Consider the following 27,289-nt stretch of genomic DNA (forward strand, 5'->3'; position numbering starts at 1 on the left):
TTGCCCAATCAAAGTCCAGCCTTACTTATACGTACAGCCACAGGAGGAGCAGCAAGAGACCTCAAGTGAAGGCTGCTCTACATTGATATACAGGTAAGAAATTCCTTTTTTCCTAATCCCTTGTCCCTTTGAAAACTCCTTTTTGCAAAACAAATAATTCTGCACAGATCAAAAGGTGTCGTATGAAGTGCTTTGTAACCTTCTCTCCACTTCTAAATATGAAGAAATTATTTTTCACATAGAAGCCTACTGTTTCTCCAGCTCTGTGTAGTACTGGTTTTGCATCCACTGATTCCCAGTGTTTGTCAGGAAAAGCTGCTTTGAATTGTACTTGCAATTGATACAGTCTGATGTGTTCTAAACCATGTTCAAATAACAGCAAAGTTCATCCCTTTATGAGTTAATGTCTGTGCAATACACAGAGACCCAAAAATGCTCAAGGCACCTGGCCATGGAGCACAAGTGAATCAGGAACTGCAGGCTGCACATTCTTGCAAGCTGAAATTCCTGTATTCCCCAGCTCCAGTGGCATCTGTGCCAAACTCACCCCACACATCCTGGATTTTCCAACTGGAGGAATTTGTCTTCATTTGTGTCATTCCTCTGTCTTCATGGAGCTCTGGCAGGACAATGTCTTGGGAGATGTTCCCTGGTCCCACCTGTTATTTCCCATCCATCTGTGCTATTCCTGCATGACAAGCTTCTCCCAAACCAGAGTTTCTTTACATCCCAGAGCATTTTAGGCAGGAAGGGACTTTTAGAAGTTGCCTGGTGCAATGCCCCATAGAAAACAGGGCCAACTTACACCAGGTTGTTCAGGGCCCAATCCAGGTATCTCCCGGGACAAAGATTTTACAGACTCTAGGACTTCTAGTCCTTTCTGACTGCCCTCAAGAGGAGAAGCTGTCCTTATGGATGTGTGGTTGGAATTTCCCTTGCTGTGCTGCAGCCTGTGTCTGTTCCCTCTCATCCTCCCACTGTTAATTTCCAAGAAGAGTCTGGCTGTATTCTCCACACAATCCAGTTGGGCAGTGGGAAAACATCAATAAGATTTTCCCTTTACTTTCTCTTCCCAACACTGAACAAACCCAGCTCTCTCAGCATGCTTAAATAAGTGGTTTAGAACCAAAATTCCCTCTGCAAACTAGCTCAAATATGGCAATTACTTGGGGAGATCAAAAATGGGGACAGTTACCACATAAGGTCCCCCAAGTGTCAAAGGCAGGGGAACAATTCCTTCACTCCACTTATAATCCCTTTTCCCAATTTTTTTTTCCTCTTTAAGGCTTAATCCTGGTATTACATCCTTTCCACAATCCTTACTATATTTTCACAGGCAGACTTTTTTTATTTAAATTCTGCATTTGGCTTAACTTCATTTGAGATACAGGGACAAAAAAAAAAAAAAAATAGCAAGGAGGGTCAGGGAAACGGGTTTGGTTTCTTCTTGATAGCCTTGTTAACCAAAGTCAGCTTTGCACAGCTGGCTTTCCTGGGACCAAAAAACCAAAACAAAACAAAACCAAAAAAAAACCCCACAACCAAACAAAAAACAACCTCCACACCAAAAAAATCCACCCCAAGAATTTTGAAGCGAACCCTCTCGACATGTAATTAGAGGGAATATACCCCAGGTAAGCTTCCTCTTCATACTCACAGGTGTTCTCTCCATCCTGTCTGGCAGAGATGGCTTCTGCTCTGCGGCCCAGAGAGTGCACAGTGAGCAAGCAGCCCCAGCAGAAGTACGGGTTCTTCCTGCGGGTTGAGCAGGACACGGCAGGACACATCATCCGCAACGTGGAGCGCGGCAGCCCGGCCGACAGCGCCGGCCTGCAGGATGGAGACAGGGTGCTCCGGGTCAACGGCGCCTTCGTGGACAAGCAGGAGCATGCACAGGTACAAACCTGCTCACTCTGGGATCCACACCGTGCCCCAGGCCCACAGCTGCTGTGGGAAGCTGCTTCTGCCAGTTGTTATCCCCCTGCATCATTCATTACCCACCACGGGCATGGGGTGTCTTTGGGATGCCTCCCTGTGGTGTTTGTGAGGGTCCCCAGGATGAGGAGAGAGGTGAGAATCTGACTCAAAGTTCTCAGAAGGCTGATATATTAAATTATCATATCATATTAAAGAATGCTATACTAAAACTATACTAAAGAAAGAGAAAGGATACATCAGCAGGCTTAACAAGATAATGAAAGTTCCTGCCTGACTCCTCAGAGTCCCACACAGCTAGCTGCGATTGGCCATGAAGGAAAAACAATTCACATGGAACCAAGCAAACATTCACCTGTTGGTCAACAATATCCAAGCCACATTCCAAAGCAGCAAACACAGGAGCAGCAATCAGATCATTATTGTTTTCATTCCTCTCTGAAGCTTCTCAGCTTCTCAGGAGAAAATCCTGGGCAAAGAGGGTTTTTCAGAAAATATCATGGTGACATCTCCCCAGTGCATGAGCAAGGGGTGAGACAACAAAGGCAGTGAGTGCAGCTTTTACTGGGGAAAGCTTTAAGCTCCATCACTCCAGTGCCTGCTTCCATTTCCCCTTGTCCATCACAGGTGGTGGAGATGGTCAGGAATAGCGGGAATTCCGTAGTGCTCCTCATCCTGGATGATGCATCCTATGAAAAGGCACAAAAGGAGGGAGTGAACTTGGAAGGGCTGGGTCAAAAGGCATCCACAGGCCAACAGCAGGAGCAGCAGTGCCCACCATCCACGGCCACTGCAGCTCCACAGCCCCGGCTCTGCTACCTGGTGAAGGAGGAGACAGGCTACGGCTTCTCCCTGAAAAGCACAGAAGGTGAGAGCCTGCAGAGAACCAACTAGAGATCCATATAAATATAAATATTATAAAAATAAATATAGTTTATATCTATAAATATAGTTTATATCTATAACTATAAATATGTGTTTATTTGGCTGCAGGGACAGAGGCAGCCACAGTTAACACATGGGGGCTGATGGGGAGACACAAATGCTCTTGCTAACAGAAAGAAGTAGCAGGATGAGCTCAGATCCATCTCCAGGCCATTTCTATACAGCATATACAGTGCAAGGTTTTCTGAGGACCATGCTTCTCATGGAGTGGAAAACAGATGGAAAAAAAAAAAAAAAAAGAGAGAGAGAGAGAAATAATAAGCTATTTTCTGCTTGTTACTTAAGCCCACTTAACAAAACCAAATTTACGGTCCCTGCTCCAACACTAGATACACATTCAATGTGCTATGTTAAGTCCTGTTCCATTCCTCAAAATCACCTCAGGAATTAGAACATGAGGTTCTAGACAGCTGTAATAAACACTTTCCCTGATTTCTCAGTTAATTCATTTAGAAAGAAAAGGATTTGAACATTTTCCATATATGCCTTTTTTCCAAGGCCAGTCAACGGAAGAGGGAGGTCTTCTGGAAAGCACCACCTCTAAAGAGCCCTCTAAAGGGTATTTTGGAACACAATATAATTGAAGGACCAAACATAGAAGGCTTCCAAACACAGGAAATTATTAAATGTATAAAATAACATAAAAGCAGCTTCTCTGCTTCTCTCTTCAAAATGATGGGGGGAGAGGAGGGTGGGGGGGAATAGGAATCAAATCCCTTTCAGCTATGTTAATCAGCCACTTTGCAATCCTGGTAGAGAAATTAACACCATTTCGAGCTGCAGATAGTGAACAAACATCTCCCTCCACCGCCAAAGGGATTTTCCAGGCCAGAGTAAGAGACAGAGGAGAGTCTGTGTGGAAGGTTTGTGGTGCTCCTGTATTCTGCATGCAAGCAGGGGCCAAGAATCTCTGAGGACAACAGTGCTGAGTTTCCTTAACTGCTACATTCAGGCCTGTTGCAGTGACTTACCCTGTGTAATGAGTTTTCATTTATTTTAGGACAGAAGGGGCTGTTCATAGTAGAGCTTTCATCTCAAGGAGCAGCTGCAAAGGCTGGTGTCCAAAATAACGATCGCCTGATTGAAATCAATGGGAAAAATGTGGAAAATGACACCCACGAGGAAGTGGTGGAAAAGGTATTGATTTATCCTCTGTTCTGGCCTACTTTCACAGCAACCTATCAGGGTTACTGAGGAGGCCAGGCTGGCTGATTTAAGCACTTGACAGTAAATCTTGGGAGCTGCTGTTCACGTGGCACCAGCATGTCAGCGTAGCCCTCTGTGCTGGCTCTGGTATCCAGCAGCCTCTTGAGCTGCCTCTCAATGAGCACTGCCATCAAGACAGGCCAAAGGATTCTCAATAACACAAGTACACTGCTGCCAGGAACCCTATTCAATAAATCCATTCCCTGGAAGTCCTGGAAATGCTGCTAATGGCAGGAGAGCAAGTCACCAAATGTGGTTTCCAGGGCAGGAAGAAGGAAGCCTCTGATGATACAGGGAAGATCCCATGATTTTACACAGTAGTCCCCTTTCTCCTGTGAAGAAGTCCAAAACTCATGAAATTTATTGTGCAAGTAATTTCACTAATTGGCTGCACAGAACAATGCTAATGAGGCTTCCAGCTTTCCGCTGCTGGCACTGCTGAAACACAGCTGGGGCTGAAGAGATTTCAGAGAGCCACGAGACTCCAGCATTCCAGCAGCATTCAGGGCACACTGCTAACTATGGAATCATGCAACACCTGGGCTTCTCTGAGCTAAAGAACCAGCAGCACAGTGACACTGGTTAGGAGGAGTAAAAAGAGCACCCATTAGAGTAGAAAGGACTAAGAGAAAGACAGGCTTGGAGAGGTTGGACAGGAAAAAAACTCACCTCAGAATCAGTAATATCAGTAATACAGGGAGACAGGAGAGGATTAAGAGTGACAGAAACTTGACTTGTGTCACTGTAATCTAAAATAGTGGTATAGATGGCACAGTAAGTCGATATTAGAGAGTTCCATACCTAGAATAGCCAAACAATATCTACTCAGGCTCCCTGGATTCTACAGCACTGTATGCCAACCCCATGGCCCTCCACAGCTAATTCCCTACAGGTCAGGAACACAGTATGAAATATGGAAAATTTCCCCATTCATTACATGCCCTTGATTTTGTCATGGTCCAGATTTCTGACTGTAAGTGGGGAAAAGAAAAATCAGTGTATAGCCTGGACTAACAGCACCCAGACTCTGCTGTGTACCAGTGCACCAGTTACCAAATATCCCCAATTCCCACGTGCTGTTGAAGGGGTGACATCTGAGACCGTGCATGTGCTGTCACAGGTAAAGAAGTCTGAAAATCATGTTATGTTTCTACTTTCAAATGAAGAAACAGACCGCTATTTCACAAGCCAGAGGATGGCACTGAGCAAAGAGAGCGCCAGCCTAAGGTTGCTTCCCCTCAAACCACGACTTATTGAGATCCAGAAGGGAAAAAGCGGTTATGGATTTTATCTACGGCTGGAACAAAATACTGGTGGTAAGATCCAAGATAACACACAGGCCATGGCATTTGCTGTGCCATTTCTTCCTATATGATGTTTGCAGCCCTCATTCTCTTTGGCTTTTGCTGGCCATCTAAGAGAAATCCTCAGGGAAAACATCCTCAACCCAAAGTGCAATTCATTTACGTTTGCCACGCTTTTTTATGTCTTTAAAACTCACCCAGCTCTGCCTTCACAGCAATCTTTCTCCCCTTCTTATCTCAGACCACGTCATCAAAGATGTTAGTTTTGACAGCCCAGCAGCCATGGCAGGTCTGAAGGACAATGACATCCTAGTGGCTGTCAATGGCGAGCGAGTGGACGGGCTGGATCACGAAAGCGTGGTGGGAAAAATAAAGCAGTCTGAGCAAAGAACCTCCCTGCTGGTGGTGGATAAGGAAACTGACAGCATGTACAAACTGGTAAGAAAACACAAACCACTGCTAGGAATTGGTAATTTATCACAATGAAACAGCCAAAATCTGCTCTGACATTTTTTCAACTTGCAGGAAATGTCTAAGAAAAACCTGTATGCCAGCAACTCCACTTACACTTGTACAGCAAGTCACTGAACACCCAAATCTTTGGCCTCTTCCTGATTTTTATAGATGCTATTGCAAAAATTCTACATTCAAACACATCCCAAGAAAAGGTTTGCTGTTAAGACATCCAATTCAGAGCTACATGACTGTGTAACTATTTATAAATAACAGGTTTCCCTTCTCACATAGATCAACACTGTAGTTATCCAATCAGAATAGGGAAGAATTCTTCACTGCAGCTAAAGTCTGAGTCATTAACAAAATTTCAAGCAAAATATGTTGAGCATGAGAGTCTGAAACAGATTTCACAACAGAAATTCTTATTTTAATGTAATTTTGTCACTTTTTTCAGGCTCAGATTTCCCCTTTCTCATACTACTACAAAGCACAGGCTTCAACCCTGGCTAAAATGGAGGAAAGAGTGGAGTTGCACACTGAGCAGAAAGTGAACCACAAGCCAAGGATCTGCAAGATGGTGAAAGGACCTAATGGATTTGGCTTCAGTTTAAATATGATCAAGAACAAACCTGGATTGTTCATCACTGAGGTACTAATGAAGAAGGAGCAAGGAGAAGCTCAAGCAGTGTGTTGGGCAGCTTCCTCCCCTCCATCCTGCAAACAAATGCAAGAAAAGCCACAGAAGTCTCTTTCCCAATGTCCTCTGATCAGAGTTAGAATTGTTTAAGTCAGACTAACATTGTTGGCCTAAGATAAAAAATGAGCACCAGGAAACATTCCTTCTTATTGTTAGACATCTACAGGGAAGGAGAGTTCTGCTTTTGCATAATTTCTGCTTTCATTCATGAGTCTGGCACACTAAAATTAGTATTTTAGACGGAATTGGTTTTCACTGTAGAACAGCTTCATTACAGAAGAGATGCCTTTGCCCTAATTCTACCCACCTCCCCTGAAATCCACAGCTGGTAAAAACCAAACTCCTTCTGTCCCAAATGACACCTGTAATTTAAGCTTTCTTGAGAGGAGGGGTTCCACTCATTACTAAGGGACTTGTGAATGTTTGAAGTCATTGAACAGAGACCTCCAAATAGTTAGAAAACAGTTTTCATGGTTCTACCATGTCACATTCCTATAATGTAAGTTGATCAAGAAACATCTTATCAATCTCAAACTGATGGGCTCCATGTTTATTATGTCTGGGCCCATCGCCCATCCCAAATCTCTCCATCCCCATGCCTATTCCAGCATGCTCTATGGGAAGCAGTAACTCACCTGCTCATGCACCTTTCCAAGCTTCCTGCTTTGCACTCCCCTCTGCAGGTACAAAGCCAGGGAGCAGCTGGCAGAGCAGGTGTGGAAAACAACGATTTCCTGGTGGAAGTGAACGGAGTGAATGTGACCAAGGAATCCTATGACAAGGTGGTGGCAAGGATCCAGAGCACTGGGGACAGACTGACACTGCTGGTGTGCAGCAGAGATGCTTACAGGTACTTCCAAGGCCAAAACATTCCCATCACAGCCTCCATGGCAGAGTCAGACACTCCTGAGCCTCCTGCTCACACAGAAAACCATCCAGCAGAGCCAGAGAGGAACTCACCTGAGCCAAGGGAAAGGGTGAGTAATCCTGCATTAGGCAGATGCTGAGGGATCACACAGGGGATAGAAAAAACACTTTTTTTTTTCTATAGTAAGTTTTCCAGACCTAGAATTGTTAACTTGAGCCTGAATTTTTGCAAGTTATTAAAAGGAACGCTGTTAATTATCACAACAAGTCTTCTTTTCCCACAAGTAATACAGGTGAGTATCTTTAATGCAAGATTAAATCACACGAACAGCACATATACAAGAGATTTTATGGAACAAGATAATCCAAATACAGAAAACCCAATGATGGGGAACAGGAAATACAATTGTGGAAGTGGAGGGGAAAGTGCTTAAATAAAACAGAAACAGTGCTTAAACAGAAAACAAACAACGTTTGTGAAAACCACATGAAATATTTCAAAATGGATCCCTTTGGAGAAGCAGCAGCAAGTGACAGGTTATGACATTTTCTAGGCAATGTGCTGATTTGAAGTTATTTTACACTAGAAAGAATCCAAAGCATGACTAAAGTCAGAAAAGTGAGGTGTGACTTCTTGAAACAGTTTAAACCCTCTCTGGTCAGCCTTAAATATTAAAATGTTTATTATCTGATCATGCAAGAGAGACAGACCAGGTAAGACCAATAGTGCTTCCTATTTATTTTTCATGAGCCTTGCCTGCAAGTTTTTTCAACAATGTCTTAGTACCCAAGGTGCATTTTGCAGAAGTCAGCACTACTTTTGTGTTCAAATTGTGCAGATACGGGAATTCAACAATAAAAACCCTCTATTGAACAAAATTATCTGAAAATGTACTTAAACAAAAAAACCCTTCAACAATAAAAATGCCATTTGTTGGTTCGTTCTGTCATCTAAACAAGTGTGTGATTAGTGCAGATGAAAACAGGAGTCTGCAACAGTGCAGACTATCAAACATGTTTACAAACTGAAAATAATCACAACATCTTTGTTACTCCTCTGCAGGCAGACTCATCCTCCTCCTCCTCCCAATCAGCAGCCTCCACAAGAGCTGACAGCGACAACAGTGATGACACAAAGTTGTGAAGAGACAAAACTATGCCAAGAACAACAAAAAAGAAACCTGCCAAATCTTTTCTTCAGTTCTTCTTTGCTATTCCACCTCTCAGAACTTGGCTGTTCCAAGGAGTACCAGAACCATGAAAGACTGCAAAGCCTGGCTGCAATCAACACTTCAGTGTAACCTGCATCCATTTAACACCCTGCAGTTGTGCTCCACCGGCACAATTTCTGCCTTGTGGAATGGGCACTCATTCACTTCTGAAAAGGCCTAAAGAACTGCAACTTTATAATTAATGTCCTGCAGCAGGAGCTGGAAATGTTTTATAGATTTGTAAGCATCTTAGGCTGTTATGGATAAGCTCTTAATAAAGAGCAATTGATTTCTGCCCATTTCCCAGGAAAAGGAGCTCTCCAAGGCCATCACCTCAATCTCTGTGGCATCTTTGCTTACAGCAGTACAGCTGCTCTGAAATGGCATTATGATCCTTTTTCCTGCTAACATTGCAGAAACTTCCTACAAACATTAAGCTAACTTTGTAATTCACAACTCGAGATGTTTAATCACTATTTAGTCTCCTCTGCATACAGTTGTGGATGTAATTCAGTCATGCACATTTGTCTAACCCCAAGTCACCACCATGTTGTCCTGAATGTGACACAAATGGTTCTGTAATGCTGCTGCTGTGCACTTTGCTTCCTTGCTGTACACCAAAGACAATACAAAAATAAATTGTTTAGAGTGGTTATTTTCCCCCCTCCAAATCTTACTCTTATCATCTACAATTTATGTTCCAGAACAATTATAAAACAAAGCCTGAGAAAGTGGCAATGAGAACCTAAAAGTTTAAGTCACAAGAATAAAATTCCTAACATACAATGTAAACAAGGCATGGCAGTGGTCTTCAACTCAACACTGAACTCTACCAAAGAGGAACCCAAAACCTCAGTTCCACTTTTGCAGAGAGAGAAAAGAAAGCTGACACTCAGTAAGACAAAGCAAATCTCCAGTTCCTAAGGACAGTAGGTAATAGTGATACACACAGTATCATTTCTGCATACAGAAATGGAGTTCACTCCACTCCTGCTGGAACTGCAAATCCCAACCACCTTCTGGCTCAAATCCAGCCAAATCTTTGGGATTGACAAAAAACAACTGTGATACTCACATATTACAAAAGCTTATTTAATTCCACAGACTCAAACATTCAATTCCAGAACTGCTGTCCTCCAAATCCCAATTATAAGTTGATTTTCAAAACAAAAATCACATTTCTTGGTGCCTTCTGTGAAGATGATGTTCCAACAGCAGGAGGAGTTCCCTCAGCCAGCCTACCACACAAGCTCTGATGCCCCTGGACAGTGGTGTATCCAGCATTGCTTTTATTGCCTGGCAATTACCTGTTTCAAGTTTAACACACACACCCCCATCCCTTCCAGCTGTGGCACTGAACAAAACGAGCCACAGAGCTTGGTGATGACACGTGTGGAGGTTCAAGGAGCCAGAACACACAGAGCAGTCCTGTCTCTCCAAGTTGTGCAACCCACAGGAGCTGCAGCAGCGCAGCTGACGGGACAGAGAGCAGTGCATGGCTGCAGTTGTGCCTCAGAGGGCCATATGCTTTTCTGGGGCTTGTTTGTGTGCTAAATAGAGGAAGAGGATGCTGGAGAGGGCACTGACTAGGAATATCACATCGAACCAGCGGTGGTAGAAGTTGAACTGGAGCTCTCCCAGCACCTCTGTGATGATGGTGCGGTATTCGGGCGGCATGCTCATGCGGATCAGCAGCACTGAGGACACAAAGTACATCCCCTGCAAGCCAAGGCAGGCACAGCAGTCACTGCCTTGGGCTCTGGGGCTCACAGGGCAGCACACAGAGGTGCTGCCATGTGTTTGAGCACACACGAGGTGTGCATGCAGAAGTGCATGTGGGCGTGCCCACCGTTCTCCATACTCACCATTATCTGTGCCAACAGCAGAACAATAACGTTGGAGGACTTGCTGCTGGAAATGGCATAGAAGAACTAGGGGAAAAAACCCAAAAACATTGGAAATAAGCAGTCAGGTAAGTCTGATGTGCCTTAGGACAGAGTGAAAGGTACACATTGTTCAGTACCTTTTCATCTCAAAATACCCCATCAAAACCATACATTCTAGAGGGCTACCTGTAAACTACTCTCATAAACCTCAAATTTTCATAAACCCTAGTCTGCATCAATCTTCCCCAGCCAGCAGCACCTTGTGTTAAAAATCACAGAACAATACAGAGAAGTCTAAGCATGGGTACCAAAGGCCAGGTCAAGTCCTTTCAGTCTACCTTTCAGAGCCCTTCAGTCCTACCAGCAGCCTCAATTAAGTAATGCAAATGCTTTTAATCACCATCTCATCAACCTTACTAATAAGCCTTGGCTACAGCAGCATTTTGAGCCCTTGCTTACATTTAACATCTTATTTAACATCTAGATCCCCTGCTGACAGAGACTGGGGAAATAGCCTGCAAAAGGTATTCTTCCTACCTTCCTCTCTCTGCAAGAATTTATATTCAGATATTTAAACATAAGTACATATTCAACGTTTATACAGTATTTGTTCCATCAGAAGTAAAAGATCTGATAATGAATTTCTCTGTGTAAAACCACTTAAGAGTTCTGGTTCTTACCTTTGTAAGTGTGATTAACAACCCTCTAATAGAGGTAACAATGATTATTCCAACAAGAATAAAGGAAATGTGCTGAGACCAGAATTTTACCTGTATCAATGAAAAGAATACAGTCAAAACTTTAACATTAACTTCATTTACACCACCTAGTATAGCTGCCAATTTTTCAGGGTCTTTGTCTCTCCTAATTGTACAGATAACTATTGTAGACAAGGTTTATATAACAGACATTTTCACAAATGTATTAGCAACTGTTTACTCCAAACACAAGAGAAGGAGATTTAGTTTATACCAATCACAAAGAACCCCATTTTCATAGATTGTGTAAATGACAGAACAACTATTTGCATTAAAAAATCAAAATTACTCTGGAGCTGAATGTATTAATCAAAGCAGATTGTCTAAAGTGCTTCTATTTCTCCAAAACAAAAAAACTCACTGCCTCCCTGACAAGACCACAACCCCATCTTAGCATAAAATCAGTGTGAAAGCAACATCCATGGTGCATTTTCCTTTCCTCCTCAGTAAGTCAAAAGGAAAGCCACATTCTCAGGGTCTATCACTTTCTCCCTAGCAGCAGGATGATTTCATTTAGATAAGATATGAATTGCTGAAAAGGCTGCAAGAATTAATAAAGACTCACATCAAACTGGATTCCCAGGTAATTTACAGTGATCTCAATTCCTCTTGTGACTGGATCAGTCTTCCCCACACGGTCAAATACAATATTGATGGTTGCCTGCAAGAGAGATGGATTTACATTCAAAGCAAAAAGGCAAAAGCATTTCTCACTCTCACAGGTGAGGCTCACTGTAGCACCAAGAAAAGGCAGGGGGTGGTCAGATTGCAAAAGCAGCACAAAACACATCCATGTAAGAATTGCTGGTGCAATGCTGTATAGAAAAAGCCAGATCCAGAGCTTTATTTCAATCAAGGGCCAGTTTCTTTCAGAATTTCTGGATTTTAAAGAAACTAGAGCATTACTTAAAGAACTGCATGCACAGCATAATCTATGCAGGGTATATTTGCATGCATCCATGAAAAAAATGAAATAAAACATTTACATACCATGAAGATTTTCCAGACACAATAGATGGAGAAAAAATAACCCAAAAAGTTAAAGTATTTTCCCTGGAAAGTTTTGGAATACTCTATTCTCTCCTGGAAATACAAAATAAGGGAGAAGGAGCAGAACATTTAAAAATGTCATTTTCACAATCACCTACAACATAAAATTGTAGTGGAACACCAACAGTAGCAAACACAGCCCTATCTCTCTACATATTTCAATTCAAATTTTCTGAACTCCTAAATGTTAATTCATAAGCTTGTAAATAGTTGTAGGGCCATGGGGCAGACTCAAGGATGGATCTGAACTGTCATCTAGCCCCAAAATTAAAGGAAAAGATCCTCACTCCAGTGCATTACAACATTTCACCATTTGGGTCACAGTTATAACACCAAATAACACCACAGTTATTTGCTGTGTACCTTTGTTGCATGCAAGTCAGCAGTTTCCAGGAAAAGCTGCCGACTCAATTCTTCCAGGGCATCCACTTCTTGCTGGATAAGGGACAGATCTGGCAAACCAACATAGTCAAGGCTAGAACACATCATGAATTCTTCACTGAGAAAACATCCCCACCTTCAGCTCAAGGGCCACATCTAATGGTTTGGTCTCTTCTTACACCCAGATCAGCTTTGTAATTCAGACTTCATGGTCCTCATTAAAACAGCAAGAAAGAAATCTCAAGGATGAACCTGATGCACACTAGCCCAGTTTAAGGAGGTAGGCAGGTCACAGTATTTAGGTAGTTGTGCAATAAACTCTCTTTCTTTGCCTGGGAAACTCATCACAGATTAGAACCAGAGCTCTCAAAAACTCTGGTTCTGCTGCTCCACTTTGACCAGTGTCCCTTGCCAGTGAAGTGCATCCCACAATATGTCATCTCACATCATCTTCATGAACAAAACTGCTGAGTAACTGCTGCAAGAGATTAGTGATTACTATGAATAGTCTGTCAAATAGCCAAATTCTGATTTTAGCAGCTAGTGTGAAAGGAGAGCAAGAAGAGTCCTCAGCCTCAAATATGCAAAAATGCACTTCAAGTGGTTTGACAGAAATCATTGGTAAGCAACTCTGTTAGAGAAGTACAGCCCCTTGTCATTCCCAAGAGATTCCTTCTACAGGGAACTGGATGATCTTAGGGTCCCTTCTAACCCAAACCATTCTGTGAATCTCTGCTAAGTGTGCACATCTTACTTAGACAATCTGCTGTACACCTCACCCATGGTGATGCAACAGAACATTTATAGAGCAGGGCAGAAACATAAAACTTCTGCCTGTGTCACAGTAAAACTGTGCCCCAGGCCTGGGCAAAAGGTCACAGTGCTAAAGAACAAACTTCCCAGGAGACATCAGGCTTGAAATGTGTTGAAACACAAATGCTTTGTGACTGTCCCAGCTAACATCCTACCTCTCAAAACAAAGAAAGCTGGATGCACCTCCCAAGGCAGGTGCCAGCATGCAGATGAAGGATACTTTCACTGCCAGGAACAGATGTTGTAACACTTTTTATCATTCCCCAGAAGCCAGTGGGTCTGTTATTCACTTCTCCTCTCTGGAACATTGTCCTGTGAGCCACTGCTATCCTGAAAGAGTAGAAAATACAAGTCCTTAGGAATATAATATTTTCATGAAAAATCAAAACAAGAAAAAAAGAAAAAAAAAATCCACCAGTTTCTTAGAAGATGCTGTTAAACTAAATTCACCAAAAAATAGACGACCCTTTTTTCTTCCCTTAAACACCAATCCTGCTACATAAAATTACCCTGATTAGCTCTGGAGTAAAGCCCAGATCTAATCAAGTGAGATTCAATGAGCCACTTCCCAAGGCTTCCATTCAGGATCCTGTTTCAACCCTAAAGGATTTAAACCCAGTTAAACATTCAGAATTCAAATGGATCTCTCAGTCATATGATTAGCTGCTTTCCTTTCCTCAAACACATGACTGTTATCTCAAGCTCAGGAATCAGAAGACTTCTCATGCTCCTGCCTCCCCTTGGACACCTTTATCAGGACACATCACCTTTTCCATGGAGCCATGAGCTGTGGATGCTGTGCAGAGCCATCTCTGCATGCTGTCACTCACTGCTGGGCTGCATGACAAGCTGCTGTGAAGCACAAACACACCAATCCATTCTTGGACTGAAGCACTGGATGCTGCAGGCCATCTGAGCGTGACTCCTGAAGTTAATTCCAACACTCCAGCAGCAGCTGCTGTGTATCATCCCTCACACTTCCATGTGCACCACAGCATAATCCCCACCAGCACTGCTGCCTTCTGTTCTCCTTCCCTCACATTTCTCCCCACTGAAATTTGTGAGCAAGCTATCCATTCCTAAGCTAAAACTATTCACAGGATTCTCAGGATGATCCATGATTCTGTGGTGTTTAGTTCCTTTCTTCTCCTTCTTCCTTCCAGCATTGCCACATTTGGCACTGAGCCCTCTTCAAGGATGTTGATAAGCAGTGTAATAAAAAAAAAATTAAAAATCATTCCATCATTCCTTTGACATCAGCAAAAGAAACACCCTTAGGGCATCCTACATACAGATAAAAGCACATATGGCCACAGACTACAAACAACAGAGATATTAGAATCCTGACAGCTGCCAAATGTAAGAAATGCCAATTAAAAGAAATTTTTAATCCCTGCTTTCTTCACAGTACACAGATTCACATGGTCCATCCCAAATGATCCACAGCATTGCAGCAAAAATGCAGCAATACCCAGGTGAAACATAAAGACAAATCCTTTCTTTTATGAGGTGGCAGGGATCTCTGTATCCACAGAGGAGTTCTGGAGACCTCACAGAAAGGATGCACAGGCAAACCCCACACACTCTGTGTGTGTAGATTGGTAATGACAGCGTGTGGTATTTGTGTGTCACATCAGCTGATCTGGCTCTAACATGACACAAATGAAGCAATGCCATCAGAATGCTGCATTTCAAACCTGAGGATTAGTTATGTCACACCTGCAAGAACAAGTATAAAGAATCTGACAGCCTTAGAGGTGAGTTTCCATAAGGCTTTACCTGATGGTGCTCAGGAAGGAGAGAAAAGTGATTCCTGTGCAAAAACCATCAGGACAAACAACTTTCACAGCTATCTCCTACTGACTAGAAAGCCAGCATGAATAAGGGTTGGCATGAGAAGAAATGTCAGTATCAGCAAAGAAAACAAAATCTTTATGTTCTATTGCCTTACAACTCTTGGTGCTCACTGATAAGTTCTGAACTATCAGTAGTACTGAGAAGGTGGCCAGCACACCACTGACAATTTATGGAACTGCAGCATTACCCTGAGCTGGAAAATATTGCTATTCCCACTTGTTCTGCCAATTACTTGGTTGCATTTGGACTGATAAAATCTAACCTTTTAAATTTGGCTTTACATGAGCAAATAGTCCAATCATGCAAGCCCAAAGCAAAAAAGAGAACAAGAATCTACAGAACTCAAGCTTCTGCTATTTCTCGCATAGTTCTGAGACCACTTAATTTTGCACATTGTTTTGTGGTTTTTGTTGAGTTTTTTTTTAAACATATCCATGAGTTTCATTATAATTCCTGAGTGATTAATACAGGGCTCTACATAATGGTTGGGAAGTTGCCATATTCAGAAGATTTCCTGGCCTTAGAGGCATGAATGTGCTAGTTAGTTACAAGCCTCTGGCATCCTGACTTTTACCCCAACACCACTCTCCCTGGACCAAAGATCCAAAAACACTGCACAGAACAAAAGAGCAGAGTCAGAAACAGCACTACACAGTATGTTTTAACTGTGGCATTCTTTGAGAGTGCTTCCAGTCAATTAAATCAATTAAACCTCAGTAATTAAATTCTCTCACTACTTACCATCTCACACATGACCACGAATACAGAGGTAACAGTTGTTCACCACTTAACATTTTCAGAGGGGGAGGGGGTTATGCTTTAACTACACTTCCATGAGCTAATACTCATCAGCAGATCTATACATGGTGATAAATTTGGCAAGGTTAGGCTACCTAAAAGCTGCCCTGCACATGTTAAAAGGTTCCATTGAAACATTAAGGCACCAAAAGTAAAATTGGGAGACTGTTGTGTCAGTCAAACTTTTGAAGTAACTCCAGTAACTGGATTTATTCTGCACTACTAGCAAGACATGAAACATGTAATACTGATGTGAAATATGCAGACAAAAATCTTTCTAGTGTAAATGAAATTATATTGTTTCTGAAAGTAGGTTCTTTTTCAGCTTGGGGGACATGGAATAAGCTAAACCAGTGCCAGCACAGTTCTGATGTACTACAGGATATCCACATTAGCAATGTTTTAAAATTCTGCAAAACTTAATCAGCATGAACTTTGCTGTCTGCAAGAACATAGCTGTGTCCACACCAGCTCACTACCCTGCTGCAGCTTTGACCAGGATCCACATGTACAAACCACTTTCTGCCCTGAAACCACGAGTAAGAGGAGCTGCAGAGGCCTAAGGGTCCCTGACTCAGCAGGAGAGAAAGGTGCCCATCCCACAGCTCAGTTATGCTGCCAGCAGAGAGTTACAAATGGTCTTGGAAGCCTGACCTGTGACACTGCAGCCACAAAGGGCACTACTTGGTGTTAAAACAGTCATGTATCAGGCCAGAACAAAACAGCACACAGCTCAACACAACGCAGATTTCAAGAACCATCTTATACCACAATGATTGCAAATCCTTGAGATAAATAATTTCATGCTACCGTTGTCCTCTCACCTTTTTTTCTTGCTAACAATCATGTCCATGGTCTGAAGGAGTCGTCGCTCCAGAGCCAGAATATCTGCATCTGTCACATTCCTGCAAAATAGAGACCCCAGTTAGGCCAGCCACCCCATTTCAGAGATGTGGACATACCTATGAGGCAAAGAAAAGCCTGTGTAAGGGGAATGTGCAGCAGCAGTGGAAATGGTTCTAGCATGCAGACATGACAACAGCTAGATTCAGAAAAAAAAAATCAAAAAAAACTTGAAACAATATCACAGGAAAAGCAAAAAATCATCTCAAAAAGCTAGACAAGTATTTCACAGGGCTGAAGTTACCTGAGAAAGTAGGACATGTAAGTGTATGGACAGTTGACAGCCCCAAATCCTGACAGCAAAGCCATGAGTGTCACCCCAATCACACCAACACGGCTGATGAGCTGTTCTATAGACAGGATTCCTGAGGGAGGGAAAAACATGGCATCAGCAACCTTGCTCTCTTCACTCTGCTCCACACTTGGTGCCTTCCTAACATAACATAGAGCTGCTTAATTAATCTGACTGCCTTCCCACTGCAATGACCCCAGGTAACAGGAAGGACAGACAGGGACTAGCAGAAAGGGGTAGGAAGTCTCCCTCAGAAATCACATTATTAAGCTTAGAAACAGGGATGGGGAACTCCAGCTATGAAGAAACTTAAGACAGCTATATGGATATGTGGAGAGGACTAAATATCAATATTTTGGTTCCAAACTAATAAAATATGTTTGCCATTTGCTGAGGTGGGAACCCAAATCTTCCACCAGGGACTTATAAAGGAGTGGCTTCCAGAAAGGCACTTCTGCAATTATCACCAAACCAGCTGGTCCTGGCAAAATGGCCTAAAAGCATCTGAACCCCCAATCCCATTAGAAGCATCCCTCCAGATCAGACACAAGCTGTGCTGGTAGGACAGTGGGCTTGGGAAGCTTAAGCTGCTCCTGGCTGTTCAGTGTTCATCTGGCTGACACAAACACGTTGCTGAGGTGACCACCACCAAGATCTTCTACCTGAGCACCAAGTGGACTCTAAAACATGAACATCAAGCCTGTGCTGTAACCATCACCAAGCACTGCATTTATTCTTATAGACCTCAACCTGCCTTCCCAGGACACAGTGCCATGTGTAGTAAACACCACTCACTTTTTAGGGAGCTGGTTATAGAGCAGCTGCCACACACAGCACATTTAGAGCTTACACGATTGCAAAGCTGAGATGGCTGAGCGCCAAACCACATTTCATGCTTCAGAGAAGTGGAATGAATGATGAAAACAAGGCAAAAAGACTTCACAAAGGGAAACTGAGACACCCAGTCATGTGCAGCTGCACAGAGATTTACAGGAGCTACAGAATGTGCTACAATACACTGGCCTTTTGCCCCACACACTGTCAGACTGCAGCACTTAGAACAGAGGTGCCTTCAGAATGACATGACATCCCACTGGTTGGAGCAATGCTTCCCCATGAAGCTCACACATAAAGTGAATGAATGTTCCATCAACTCAGACAGAGGCAGGAGCTTTATTAAAATATTGGTGTGTCATTAAGCACAACCTTCCTTCTACAAGCTCCCAAAGTCAGGTTTGTTAGATAAGTTACAGTGAAATGGAGCCCTTGCTCAATGGTGCACCTCTCAGCTGCAGGACACTGCCATCCCCATCCCCACCTGCCTGAACTGGGTCACCACTCCCTGATGAAACCCACAGCAGCACCCCAACAATACAGCAGGGAGCAAACACGTGGGATCCTCTGCTCTAACCTCATCTCCACACCTGGTACGATAAGGCACGGTAGAACTCTTAAGTGGAGGCATCACACCCTGTAAAGTACAATTAAAAACAGAAAACACCCCACTACCCATTCTGGAAATCTGCAGGTGTTACACAGCCTCCCAGAACCTTGTGGTGACCTAAAGAGGATTACCCAAACCCCATGGCTAAGTTTCCACTGGATTGTTACATTCTCAACTCAAGCACCTTCTGCAGCTCTCAATGGATACAAGCTTTTCTTGGCAATGGGACACTGGGCAGAGGCATCTGTGCTGGATTTCAGAGGCAAAGGACACAATTACAAAAGACAGACACACATGTTCTCTTAGGAAACTTTTAGGATCACAGATGAAAGAGTGAACAGACCCTACACCAGCTGGTACCCCTCAACTTCTCATGTGAGTACAGAGTCAAGCAGCTTCCCACAGAACAGAAAGACTAAGCTGAGAATTTTGTATGCAGACAGACACATTCACCAATTTCCATGAAATGGACTGAATTTCACCTGTTGGGAACAATATCCAAACAATTTTCCAGTGCAGGGGAAATCGAAGGGCAGTGTAGTTACACAGGTAACACCAGTGACAAGCAGTCTGGTTGTAACAGTGTTACAATCCTTCAGCACAGCCAGGCACACGCCAGCTCTGCTGGACCCAAACTAGCCCAAGAGCACACAGCATCTCACACTGAAAATACTCATGGCCACAACAGAGACACCCAAGCTAATTCTGTACACAACAGCTTTGGATCCAGCAGCACTTACCAAGCCACACTCCAGTGCCATGCAACTGCACAGCCTCTGGGCCCAGGCACAGCAGGAACCTGTACCAAAGGCAGCACAACTGCCAGGCCCCTTGCTGGCCACAGTCTGGAGTTTAGGCACACTGCTGTGTTCTGGACACAACTGGACAGCCACTCATGCTAAACTCATCTGATTTCAGCCACAAGAAAGAAAAACCTGACTGAAAAAATGTCAGATTAAGGATTGGTTGATGATCTACTCCTTCAATAAACTAGCTTTAGTCTTTACAATAGAAAGAAGTAGGTGAATAAAAATTGTGACCAATTTTTTGTGGAGATAAAGTTTCCGTGTCTGCAACAGTACACCATATCCTGACATAGTCTAGGTTCAGTTAGGACTTAATTCCTGCAAGTTTTCCTGTGGTACTGAAGGAAAACCAATGAAAATAATCCAGATGTATCCACCCATTTCTATCACAACCTTCACATTGCAGATTTCAAAGCAGAGCAGACCCTCAGTTCCAGGAACTACCTTCTGCAACTTTCTTTCTAGTCCCAACTGCAGAGCTGAGATAATAACAACTCCAAAATAAAAGTGAAATAACAAAGCCTATTTGCAAGAGTGAAGAAATCAGCAATAAAATGAAACTCACCATGTTTTGGGCTGAGGATAGGAAATGGATCTCCCAGCTTCCAGAAGAAATACATGAATGTCAGCCACACAACACAGGCAAAAAGCAGTTTCTGTCTGTGCACTAATGGAGAGGAGAATGGGAGTGTTTAAAATAGGCTCTTCCTTTAGGGCTTTTTATAGCTTGCAACATTTCTACATTGATCTAAATGCTACTTTGAGAACTGGTGGCCAAAACAGGTGTCACCAGACAGAGCTACAGCTTGCAGTGTGCACCTCACACAAGGCTCTGCTGTCCACATGGGACCATTTCACTGCTCCTTCCTTGTGTGATCTGGAAAATCAATCTTAAATATTCCATCTTCATGGCAAAACTACATATTTAATATTCCCAACCTATGTGCCTAAGCTTCACACAAAACAGTGATGTGTATCAACTCAAGGGTTAAGTGTCCATTAGCCCATGGAAGAGGCCTCATCCAGACAGCAGAAAAAAAACCAGCAAAAGTAATTTACTGAGCTTTTCTGCTTCAGAGTGATTTATTGAGCTTCTCTGCCTCATTTCTTTTGCCCCCTAGCAGAAAAACGCAGCCCTGCCAAGGGTTGCAGAGTTTGGCTGCAAGCTTAAAACTGCAAAGGAACAAAAATCCCAGTAATATCACTCCTAAGTGCTCAGTTTTCTGTTGAAACCCATGAAGAAAAGTAGCATTTTCTGGAGTCATGTGAGGCATTTCCTGGCTGTTCAATGAGTGGTTCATGATAAAACATGAAGGTCCAAAGAGAAGGTATTTAGCCAGAATAAAATCAGGGCAAGGAGGGAGGTTCAAGGACAGCAACCAAAATTATTTCTCATTTGTATTTCTGGTCTCAAATCAGCAGCTCCCCTGCCACAAACCAAGTACTCACATAATCTGATATTGCTCACAACAAAGTAACCAATGTAGAAGGGCACCATGAAGATTAGGATGAGCAAAATGACACACAGGTTCAGCTTCCAATGAAAATATCGGGAGCTGAAATAAAGCCAAAACACCAATTAGCACAAAGTCATAATACAACAAATTTCTCAAAGAAAATTGCATGTCAGTGAAATATTTTCAACTACATCAAGCAATGAATCATTTTGGCTTAGCATACAGAATAATCTGGGTTTTTATTTTTATTAGGGTAGAAGAGAGGGAGTTGTTTGGTTTGGGGTTTTGTATGGTTTTATTTTTAAATAAAAGAGGTCAAGGATGTGTATTTAAAACTAAATAACTATCCAGAAAACCACACTGGGTCTTTTATCAAATACTGTATTTTCTATGGTGACTAATGCCAGTTGCAGCATGATTCATGTGACTGACTGCTCATCTAGTTCAACAGTAAATCAAAACTAAGTATAAGCAGTAATTAATTTTCTAATGAACAGCTGAGTCAAAAAAAACCTAATTCATATTGAAAAGACTAAAATATTTAATGTTGATAAGTCAGTATGTTTCATTTCAGAGTGAATTGTCTCATCTGCAAGACTTTGCAAAGTAAGGTTTTATAAATATATAAATATAGACCAACATGATGAATACTCCTCTGACCAAATTAGAGTACTCAAATGCAGGTGAGATTCATCTAGGCTGAACTGAACTTTCACTTTACTTGAACAGAAAAATACATGTCCCCATTCCCAACATTAACTCTTATCCTCAGGGAAAAAGAAATGACAAGAACCCTTGTCACTTTTTCCTAACTAATTGAGAAGCAAACATTTTCATCTACACTGAAGTCTGGCCCTTTATTGAAGCTCACAAAAGCATTCTCCTCAGTCATCTCTCTGGCTACCAGCCCCATGTATTAATAACATACAGAACTAACATTACCTTTCATCAGTCCTGTACTTCTTGCCTTTCAACCCCTTTGACTCCTCTCTTATATTTGTATGATGAGACAGAATAAGAAGAAACCCAACTTAGTCTCCACATGTTATTGTTCTATCTTCTCTTTCCTACTGACTTCCAAAGATGACAGTTTTTAACATCCCCTTTATGTAAAACTCCTCATCCTATTGCCAAGGGAGGATTCACCTTTGATTCACAAATCCTGTATTGTCAGACTAGCTTTCACTCCACAATTAGCTTCACATCTTATTCACACCCCTGACCACCAAAGAAAAACCAGTGCTTAAACATTCTGTAGTCTTTAGCATCTGAAAAGTGCTCTTAGCATGATCTGAAGAGTTACAATACTTCCATAAAAGAAATCAGTTCTTTTAACTTCACAAATTTGAACTTTGCCTTTAAGAACGTCAAAGGCAAAAGCCCTGCCCTAAGGACCCAGACCAATTGTTAATAGCAATTGCATGGAAAATTGGAAGCTTATGGCTACTATTTATTTGACATGTTCTGTCAAATAAATAAATGCTGCTGCACAAACATTTTCATTGAGCTGCTGACAGTTTTCTCCATGATTTCCCCAATCCAAGACTAATCCATTAATTCAGAAGTTACACTGAAGATGCTGCAGAGCACAAGGCAGGCCAGTCCCCAGTGGGCTCCCAGACTCACCTGCTGTTCAGCACTCCCAAAATCTCAAAGATGATGAGCTCAAACATGGTACAAGAGAAGGCAAAAGTCACAGAGAAGATCACCTGGACCACATACTGTCGCACCTGCAAAGCAGAGAACAACCCAGAGACATCAGGCACTTGCACTCCTGGAATGGCATCCTGATATCCTCAGATAACAAAACAAATCACAAAGTGTGATGGCCCACAGCTGGGTCTCTTGCTTAAAGGCCCCAAGCCCTTTATCTGCCAAAAGCCTCTTGGAAAACAGAGGGCAAACTCACACACTAAGAGAGCTCTTTGATACTAACCTTAAGATTTTAAAATAAAATCCACAACAGAAAAACTGTCGGGGTCTGAATTTGGCTTGCATTTAAACCATGTCTGACCTAGACTACAATCTGATACTCCACTATGGATAAGAGAATGGCATTTTTATCCCATCCAGTCCTCACAACCAATTCAGCTGCAATTAACACATCTCACTGAGTTTAAAGGTAATCACTGGATTTGATTTTGTCTCAAAAATTTCACCTTCCATAGGCACCTTTAAAAGGCAAAACAGTTCCCTCTGTTTCCTTTTACCCCTGCATCTCCTGCAGATTTCTTTTTATTTAACAGTAGCCAGTATGGAAACTTTCAGTGGCCACAGAAGAACTGATTTTCTCAGATATCCAGTCTTTCCAACAGAAGCACAAGAGGAAATTAAAAAGAAAGTAACTGTAGATGAAATTAAAGGGATTAAAGAGAGGAATAAGGCTAAATGCAGTTTTTAAAAATTTCTATAAAAAGGAGTATTTAAGATACTCTTTTTTTAAGACTTGTAACAAAAGGCTCCTTCTCACCTCATAATCCTTGAAGAGCTTTCTCATGAAGAAGAGCCACCCAAATCCAAAGAACAGCACCTGCAGAAGAGACAAAGCATCAACATTTGCATCCTGCAACTTGCCAAACTCAAACCCACTGCACTGCTGACTGCAAATTAAACAAATGGAAGGAAAAGAGCTCACCCAAAGCACCCAAGATCCACAAAAGATTAAAACTTGCCATGGGACCATGGAAAAAATAATGTTTTAAATATCTAAGTGTAGCAGATACAAAATGGTATGGCCTTAAGGAAGATTTAATCAAGACAACAGATTTTGGTGTTCCTAAATTCTCAGAATTCCTCAGTTCCTGGCCTGCCAGAATCCTTTGCACCCTTGATTCTTGTTACCTACAGAATTAAAGCCTATGGGTTTTTTTTACAGGAAATACAGAAATGGAGGCAAAGGAAACACTTGAATACACATCTTCTAGGGATGAGTAAATTTGATAAAAACATCTGCTGTTTCTTGTAGACTACAAGTGCATGTGAATTTTTGTAGAGGTCTTTACAGTACATCTGGTTAGACACTAACACACTGTCAGTTTCTGACAGGGGAGAAAGATGCTACAAGGATCTCTGAGGTGGGCAAAAGGCAGTGCTGAATGCCTCAAACCACAACCTGGAGCTGCAGGAAGCCACATGGACAAGGCAGGAGAAGCAGAAAAAGCCAATTACACTTTGCATTTCAGTGGTCATTAAAGCACATTACAAAATTAAAGTTCCTTTACACTGCAGAAGGGACCAACTTAATATCAGCTATTTTGCAGGTGACTTAAATGATGTAAATACAAACTGAACAAGGTGGCCAAAATTGCAATTACCTGTCTTCAGAGAGTGAAAGGGGACTGTGTTGTCAGGCCTCCCTGGGTAGTCCCATCTATTCCTCATCAGACTGAAAGGAGTGTAATGATTTAAAAGAACCCAGGCAAAAAGAGAATTCAGGAAATACTCAGTATTTTTTACAGAAGTAGCTTTGTCCAAGGCAAAGACAAAATTCAGTATATGTCAGATATCATGGAATAAAGTCAGTGTATCTCCTCAGAGCACAAGGGAAAGGCCAGAGCTTTCTGCCCACCCTGCCACGATGATGAGAAACATTCCAAGGCAAAAACAAAGGAATTGTTGTGCATTACCTCCCTGCACATCAGGAGTAGCCACAGTGGCAAAGGTAACACACCAACATGATTTACAGACAAGGAATACCTGGAATGCTGGGCAAGAAGATCACACAGAGCTGCCTTGAAAGAACAACTGAAATAGGAATGAGGTCGAAGGAGTGATTTGTAACAGCTGGCAAAACTTGTTTGAGGAGGACTTCAGACTTTAAAGCAGCTGCTAGCAAAAAGGAAAGATATTTCATAAGCCTCCTATCTAGGGGTCATAAGCTAAGTAAGTATGATAAGCAAATGAGATCTGCATCAAGTAATTGCACATTTAACAGTGGGAAGAAGGAAAAAGGTAGAGACAAACTTTTAAAAAATAAGTAAAAGATGAAGAGATAAGTAGGTACAATAATAACCAAGAACTAAACAAGATTAGACTCTCCTTTGTTAGGGACTGGACAAAAGCAAAGAAAGATATTCTGGTAAAAGTTCACACTCTAAGACACTGCAGGTGAATGTGACATGCAAACTCAGCAAAATTTGGAGCACTTATCAATTACATGTAGCAACTTGAACATCTAACTTTTGGTACTGTTGAAGGTAATGAGAGATTTTAAAGCTGCCATCAGAAATGAAAGAAAAGCTTCAGATAAGTTAGAGCTCAGAAATCAAAGCAAAAAAAAGTGGAAGTTTTTGTTCTGGATGAACTGTTAACAATACCAAAGCTATCCTCTAATGCTAACCCAAACCCTTCAAGATACCAAGAGTGAAAAAGCACGTTGTAAGCAAAAAATCAAAGTATTATCAAATGAGAGGGCATTATTCTTCTAAGAAACAGCCAAAAGCTGTCCTGAAAATTGTCAGGAATGAGGGTTGTGCACTGAAGTCCATCAAAGACAACCACCTGCTGCTGAGAGGGGGAAGGTTCCTTTTCCTCAGCTCATCCCTCATCACCACAGAACCAAACTTTCACACCAGCTCAGCAGCTTCAACCAGATCCCTCTGCGATCCCTTGAACGCATTTTCATCTGGTCCAACTGCCCGGGATCAGCCTCGGTGAAAAGCACCAGAAACAAACCGAGCACTCGGCACAGACCAGCAAGGTGAACTTCCCTGTCTGCCCTAACTGGAGAAATTTAAATTTAAACTTAAGCGGAGCTCGGGTCTCCCGCTAAAGTTGAAATTTAAACTTAACTTTTAGCAGGGGTAAAGTTTAAATTTAACTGAACTGGGTCGGGCCCGGCCGCCCCTGAGGGTCCGCGCGCCCCCCGCGCGGGGCGCTGCGCACGCGCGCCCCCAGGCGCCGCCCTCGCGCCTCTCCAGGCACGGACCGGGCGCAGGGAGAGGGAAGCCCGGTGACGGCGGCACCTCCCCGCTCCCTCGCCCTTCTGCCGGCCGGAGGCGCCGCGCCGCAGCAGCGACGGGCAAGGGGTGGCTACCTGCGAGGTGAACATGATGCTGGAGTCGATGAGGAAGCTCATGGCGGCGCCCAACGCTGCCCGCTCCGCCCCGCTCCGCCCGCCGCGCTTCCGGCTCCGGTGGCGGCCGTGCGCAGGCGCCCCGCCCTCCTCGCGGCGGGGGCGGGGCAATGGGGCGGGGCCACGGCGGGGAGGCTCCGCCCCGTGGCGGGCCCGGGGAGCGGGGGGAAGATGGCGGTGTCGCCGTGAGGGCATGGAGCGGGGACCTGAGTCCTTCTGCTGCCCCTGCGAAACTCAGCTGCCCTCAGAGCCGCGGGAAGGGCACCCGCTGCTGGGCTGGGGGCAGAAGGAGGCGTGCGAGGCACAGAAATAAGGGCAGGGTGAACACCGAGCTCTGAGGGGGACAGGGACCTGTTGGAGCGCGTCCAGAGGGAGCCACCGAGTTAATTGTCACTCCTGTGACAAAAGGCTGAGGGAATTGGGATTGTTCAGCCTGCAAAGGGCTTAGGGGTGACCTAACTGCAGCCTTGAAGGGAGCCTGCAAGAAGGATGAAAAGGGGTTTTGTACAGGAGCGTGGAATGACAGGACAAGGGGGAATGGATTCAGACTGTTAAACATTACAAAGATATTCTTTACGGTGAGGATGATGAGGCACTGGAACAGGTTTCCCTAGACATGGGTGCCCCATCCCTGGAAGTGTTTAAGGCCAGGTTGGGTGAAGCTCTGAACAACCTGGTCTAGTGGGTGATGTCCCTGTCCCTGACACTGGATGATCTTTAAGGTCTCTTAAAGACCCCAACAATTCTGTGATTCTGCCATTTTACCACCACTGTGACTCCTCTGCAGGGCAGCAGAGACACCACAACTGCTCCTGGCCCATCTTCCCCCCAAGGGGAGATTGATCTGGAGCCCTCTCCATCCTCCCTCTGCACTGAGAACTGGGCTGTGGATGCCTTCAGGACTTGCAATTACAATATATCAAGGAATGGGGCCAGAAGGGAAGCAAAAGTGCAGACAGGGAATTTCCTGATGGCTATCAGTGTGAAATCCAATCCTTCATGTCACAGTCGTGTTCCCACTTGACCTTCATGGCGTCTGAATCTTTTTCTTTTTTCCTCTTAAATACACACCTTGAGGAAATGGCCTCAAGTGGCACTATTGGGGACATTTAGATTAGACATTGGCGGGGGGAAAAAAATCACAGAAAA

General features: G+C 43.2%; 2 protein-coding genes across 6 annotated transcripts; one reads left to right on the forward strand and one right to left on the reverse strand.

Moving 5' to 3' along the window:
• The first annotated feature begins 17 nt into the window (after window positions 1-17).
• On the forward strand, window positions 18-9,276 carry PDZK1 (PDZ domain containing 1). Of its 3 annotated transcripts, none has more exons than XM_063150079.1 (9): window positions 18-93; window positions 1,660-1,896; window positions 2,563-2,803; window positions 3,881-4,017; window positions 5,207-5,402; window positions 5,632-5,828; window positions 6,301-6,495; window positions 7,227-7,393; window positions 8,474-9,276. In XM_063150079.1, exons 2-9 carry the CDS (start codon window positions 1,687-1,689, stop codon window positions 8,709-8,711), a joined length of 1,581 nt encoding a protein of 526 aa, XP_063006149.1. In that variant the 5' UTR covers window positions 18-93; window positions 1,660-1,686; the 3' UTR covers window positions 8,712-9,276. The 3 variants fall into 3 exon arrangements, with proteins under 3 accessions (XP_063006149.1, XP_063006148.1, XP_063006150.1); XM_063150078.1 differs by having other exon boundaries at window positions 1,685-1,896; XM_063150080.1 differs by having other exon boundaries at window positions 1,685-1,896; window positions 7,227-7,520; window positions 8,474-8,613.
• Window positions 7,699-26,175, reverse strand: GPR89B (G protein-coupled receptor 89B). 3 transcript variants are annotated; one of them, XM_063150082.1, is made up of 14 exons: window positions 26,106-26,175; window positions 23,537-23,596; window positions 22,693-22,796; window positions 21,059-21,165; window positions 20,175-20,276; window positions 17,312-17,432; window positions 16,989-17,069; window positions 13,730-13,839; window positions 12,679-12,767; window positions 12,256-12,348; window positions 11,831-11,926; window positions 11,188-11,277; window positions 10,487-10,552; window positions 7,699-10,340 (listed from the first exon to the last, which is right to left on the reverse strand). In XM_063150082.1, exons 2-14 carry the CDS (start codon window positions 23,561-23,563, stop codon window positions 10,134-10,136), a joined length of 1,293 nt encoding a protein of 430 aa, XP_063006152.1. In that variant the 5' UTR covers window positions 23,564-23,596; window positions 26,106-26,175; the 3' UTR covers window positions 7,699-10,133. The 3 variants fall into 3 exon arrangements, with proteins under 3 accessions (XP_063006152.1, XP_063006151.1, XP_063006153.1); XM_063150081.1 differs by having other exon boundaries at window positions 26,102-26,171; XM_063150083.1 differs by having other exon boundaries at window positions 10,175-10,318; window positions 26,102-26,171.
• Window positions 26,176-27,289: the final 1,114 nt, after the last annotated feature.

The sequence above is a fragment of the Melospiza melodia genome, chromosome 2 (assembly GCF_035770615.1).
Source record: "Melospiza melodia melodia isolate bMelMel2 chromosome 2, bMelMel2.pri, whole genome shotgun sequence".
Classification (NCBI taxonomy): Eukaryota; Metazoa; Chordata; class Aves; order Passeriformes; family Passerellidae; genus Melospiza; species Melospiza melodia.

What these genes read in the sequence shown, in the direction of transcription:
- GPR89B (XM_063150081.1), bottom strand. Translation starts at nt 26,143, where the DNA reads ATGAGCTTCCTCATCGACTCCAGCATCATGTTCACCTCGCAG. An exon ending in CTGACTTGCATGCAACAAAG is followed by an intron (nt 12,349 to 12,678) that starts GTACACAGCAAA and finishes TTGTATTTCCAG; the next exon opens with GAGAGAATAGAGTATTCCAA. An exon ending in TGCTGTTGGCACAGATAATG is followed by an intron (nt 10,341 to 10,486) that starts GTGAGTATGGAG and finishes CTTGGCTTGCAG; the next exon opens with GGGATGTACTTTGTGTCCTC.
- PDZK1 (XM_063150079.1), top strand. Translation starts at nt 1,687, where the DNA reads ATGGCTTCTGCTCTGCGGCCCAGAGAGTGCACAGTGAGCAAGCAGCCC. An exon ending in ACAAGCAGGAGCATGCACAG is followed by an intron (nt 1,897 to 2,562) that starts GTACAAACCTGC and finishes TGTCCATCACAG; the next exon opens with GTGGTGGAGATGGTCAGGAA. An exon ending in CTGGATTGTTCATCACTGAG is followed by an intron (nt 6,496 to 7,226) that starts GTACTAATGAAG and finishes TCCCCTCTGCAG; the next exon opens with GTACAAAGCCAGGGAGCAGC.